At 53.8% G+C, this 3,990-nt stretch overlaps 1 protein-coding gene across 1 annotated transcript in view; it reads left to right on the forward strand.

The window, feature by feature from the left end:
- LOC114072474 (putative PIP5K1A and PSMD4-like protein) overlaps nucleotides 1-3,990 on the forward strand; it is a 15,882-nt gene that overhangs the window by 3,173 nt on the left and 8,719 nt on the right. The window contains exons 5-13 of the mRNA XM_027910369.1: nucleotides 121-273; nucleotides 429-728; nucleotides 970-1,166; nucleotides 1,477-1,560; nucleotides 1,805-1,853; nucleotides 2,179-2,263; nucleotides 2,759-2,896; nucleotides 3,155-3,284; nucleotides 3,777-3,861. Of these exons, the coding sequence (XP_027766170.1) occupies nucleotides 121-273; nucleotides 429-728; nucleotides 970-1,166; nucleotides 1,477-1,560; nucleotides 1,805-1,853; nucleotides 2,179-2,263; nucleotides 2,759-2,896; nucleotides 3,155-3,284; nucleotides 3,777-3,861 (1,221 nt within the window). The remainder of the gene's footprint in view (nucleotides 1-120; nucleotides 274-428; nucleotides 729-969; nucleotides 1,167-1,476; nucleotides 1,561-1,804; nucleotides 1,854-2,178; nucleotides 2,264-2,758; nucleotides 2,897-3,154; nucleotides 3,285-3,776; nucleotides 3,862-3,990) is intronic.

Below are 3,990 nucleotides of genomic sequence, written 5' to 3' on the forward strand. Positions count from 1 at the left end.
CCCCTTCCCCTTTCCCCCTTCCCCTTTCCCCCTTCCCCTAGGTGACCCTAGAACCTCCTGAGCGTGGAATTCCCTGTTCCCTGATCCCTTTTCCCACTTTTTTTCCCCCCCGCCCCTCAGTACTCGCTGTGCAACGAGCCCCTGATCGAGCTGTCCAACTCGGGGGCCAGCGGCTCGCTCTTCTACGTGTCGGGCGACGACGAGTTCATCATCAAAACGGTGCAGCACAAGGAGGCCGAGTTCCTGCAGAAGCTGCTGCCTGGCTACTACATGGTGGGTGGGAAAAAAAATAAAAAAAAAAAAATAAATCTGGGAATGCTGGCCCCCCCTCGGGAAGGAGCTCCTCAGGCCTCTCCCACGGAGAAAAAAAAAACCCTGAATCCAGGATGGTTCTGATGGTTTTTCCCTCGTGCTTTTGGCGCTTCCAGAACCTGAACCAGAACCCCAGGACTCTCCTGCCCAAATTTTACGGGCTCTACTGCGTGCAGGCCGGGGGCAAGAACATCCGCATCGTGGTGATGAACAACCTGCTGCCCCGCTCCGTCAAGATGCACCTCAAGTACGACCTCAAGGGCTCCACCTACAAGCGCAGGGCGTCCCAGAAGGAGAGGGACAAGGTGTTCCCCACCTACAAGGACCTGGATTTCATGCAGGACGTCCCCGACGGGCTCTTCCTGGACTCCGACATGTACAACGCCCTGTGCAAGACGCTGCAGAGGGACTGCCTGGTGAGCGGGGGGAGGAAAAGGGGGAGGAGGGAGATCTTCCCTTGGATTTTGGGCCTTTTTTTTTTATTTTATTTTATTTTATTTTTCCTCCTGGAAAGGCTTTGCCTCAGAGTGGGGAAGAACCCGAGGGGGTTTGGGTGAAGAGCAGGGCTCGGACTCTGGTTCGGCGGGGGAATCTGAGCAACCCAACCCCACCAGCCTTTTTATTATTATTTTTTTTGCCTTTTTCTCCACAAAAAAGGTGCTGCAGAGCTTCAAGATCATGGATTACAGCCTGCTGGTGGCCATCCACAACATGGACGTGGCGCAGCGGGAGCAGGGCCCGGCCGACGCGGCCGACACGCGGCGCCCGGCGGCGCAGAAGGCCCTGTACTCCACTGCCATGGAGTCCATCCAGGGGGAGGCCAGGAGAGGGGGCACCATCGAGACAGATGATCAGTAAGGATTGCAGGTTTTTTTTTTGGGGGTGGGGAGGATTTTGGGTGGGGGGGAGGCTCTTCAGGAGCGGCCTGGTCCGTGCGCGGGGTGGGTTCAGTTCCAGAGGGGGAAAATGAGGGATGAGTTCTTCCCTGGGAGAACCTGGCACGGGTTATTCCATGGCTGCCCCATCCCTGGAAGCGTCCCAGGCCGGGTTGGAGTGACCTGGGAGGGTGGGAAGTGTCGGAAAAGGGGGGGGTTGGAACCGGCGGATCTCCCAGGTCCTTTCCGACCCCCCATTCCATGAATTATCCTGTGTTTGCTCCTCTAGGATGGGAGGAATTCCAGCCCGGAACGCCCGGGGGGAGAGGCTGCTGCTCTACATCGGCATCATCGACGTGTTACAGTCCTACAGGTAGTTAATTAAGCAGTCCGTTAATTAACTGATCCCGCGTCGAGTGGCTCCTCGGGGTCAGCAGGGGGGGCTTTCCACTCAAAAAATGGCCTGAAACCACGGGTAAAACCTTCTTGAAATTGGTTTATTTATTACAATTTCTAGATTAAGGAAGCAAGGAGGGAAATAACCGAAGTGAAAAAAGTAGTTTTTAATTAAATATCGAATTAAATGAGGTGCAAACTGCCCTTCATCCCCTTGCCAGGTTCGTCAAGAAGCTGGAGCACTCCTGGAAGGCCCTCGTGCACGACGGGGTGAGTTTTGAAATGGCACCTTTTTTTAAGGGGAAAACGGCCCCTTTTTAAGAGTGAAACGGCACATTTTTTGAGGGCAAGTGGCCCTTTTTAAACAAAACCACCCATTTTTTCCAGCCAAACCCCCCCCTTTTTTAACCCTGTCCAGCCGCCACCCAGAGCCTTTCCCAACCACCCCTCTCCTCCCTCCCTCCCTCCAGCATTTTCCAGGCACAGAAATAACTCCCCTTCGCAAACAATTTATTTTGGTTTAAATCTGATCTGTTTGGCTGTTATTCTGATATTTGTGGTGGTTTTTTTTTTTTTTTTTTTGCCCCTTTTTCAGGACACGGTGTCCGTGCACAGGCCCAGCTTTTACGCCGAGAGGTTCCAGCGCTTCATGTGCAACACGGTGTTCAAGAAGATCCCACGTGAGGCTTTTTCTTTCCCTGCTGCTTTTTTTTCCCCCCTGAAAACTAAAAAAAAAAATATATTTAAACCCCCCCTAGTTTTCCAGTTTTTTTACCCAGTTGGAGTTTCTGCCCTCCTGAGCTGGATTTAAAAATTAGGATTACAAAAAAAAACAACACCTATCCAGCTTTTTGTCCAACTGGGGCTTCCTGCCTTGGGGATAAAAAAAAATAAATAAATAAAAAAAAATAGGGAAATCTCCCTGTTTTGCAGCTTTTTATCTGACTTGGAGCTTCCTGCCTCCAGCTTTTCCCCTGGCAGGGATTTTTGGGAGCGCTTTGTCACCTTCTCCTTCCTCCTGGATCCTTCTTTGTCTCCTATGACTTCCCAGGAGCTGTTTCATCCCTGTTTTTTCCAGCACACCTCTTATTCCTCTGTCCCTCCAAAGCCCTTTTAGTGCCTGAAGAAGCTCTAAAAGTGGTTTATTTTTTTTATTTTATTTATTTTTTTCCCAGTGAAACCTTCCCCTTCCAAGAAGAGCCGGAGCGGGCCGGCAATTCCCAGACGGAGCTGCCAGGGGGGGATCCCTGCCCAGCTCCACGTGGGCTCTGAGACCAAAGCACAAGTGACCACAGAGGCAGATGTGGAGCAAGGTTAGTTGGGGAAAAAAAAAAAGAAAAAAAAAGAAAATCCCTGTTTTCCAGTTTTTTATCCCACTGGGCTGGGAAAAGAGGGGGAAAGAAACCTCCTGTGCTTTGGGTTTTGGGGGTGTCTCCAGTGGGATGCCAAGCCCTGGCTGGGGTGGGACAGGAACAGGAACATGGCAGGGGGGTTCTCCAGGTTCCTGGGGAGTCTCCAGTGGGATCCCAATCCCTGGAATTCTGCTGGAACAGCCCCTGCCCCTCCTTCAGGGTCCCACCTGGGCCGCCCGGACCTCCTGCCCAGGACTCTGCCCGTGGACGAAGCCAACAGCGACTCGGTGGCCACCACCCTGTCCACCTCCTCCCTGGGCAGTGGGGGCCTCAATTCACCTGCCAACAGGTGAGGATGGAGCTCTCCCCCACCCTGGGCCCTTCCCGAGCCCTTGGAGCCGCTCTGGAATGTTCCGTGGGGGTTTTGTGTGTGGGGTGGGTTCCGAGTGGGAACATCCCCCAGTTCCCACCCCACAGCCCTGAGCTCCCCTGTGGGGTTCTCGCTGCCTCTGCTGGGTGGCTCCTGCTTCCTCCTGAGCTTTTAGCCCGATGAATGAATAATTAACCATGGAATTAATTATCTGGGGGGTTGGTTTGGCCCGGAAGGGAGGAGTTTGTGCCTGTTCAGCGCCCAGAACGTGCGTGGTGAGGGTTGAAGGTGTGACCAAAGCTCCTGGCAGTGCACCTGGAAAACCACCTGCTCCTCCCCCTGCTTGTTTGGTTTGGACTCAGGAATATTCCTGTGGCTGGGAATTCCAGGCCCCCTGGCTCTTGGGGGGGTTTTTTATTGACCTCTTTAAAAAAACCTGCTTTTTCAGGTGTCCCCCTTCTGTTTCCCCAGCGGCTCCCCCGGCCCCTCCGGCCCCGAGCGCTCCCTGGAGCTGAGAGAGCAGCTCCAAGAGCTGCAGGAGACAGAGATCAGCTTTGTGAGTATTCCCAGAGCGGGGAATGGAGCAGGATGGAGGATTCTGGGGGGGGTTGGGGTGATCCCTGTCCTGTCGGGAACACAGAACAGGAGCAGCTCTTGGCCCCCTCAGCCAAATCTCAGCCTTTGG

Source organism: Empidonax traillii, unplaced genomic scaffold, assembly GCF_003031625.1.
Source record: "Empidonax traillii isolate 1590-97213 ecotype Southwest subspecies unplaced genomic scaffold, ASM303162v1 scaffold3294:size20320, whole genome shotgun sequence".
Classification (NCBI taxonomy): Eukaryota; Metazoa; Chordata; class Aves; order Passeriformes; family Tyrannidae; genus Empidonax; species Empidonax traillii.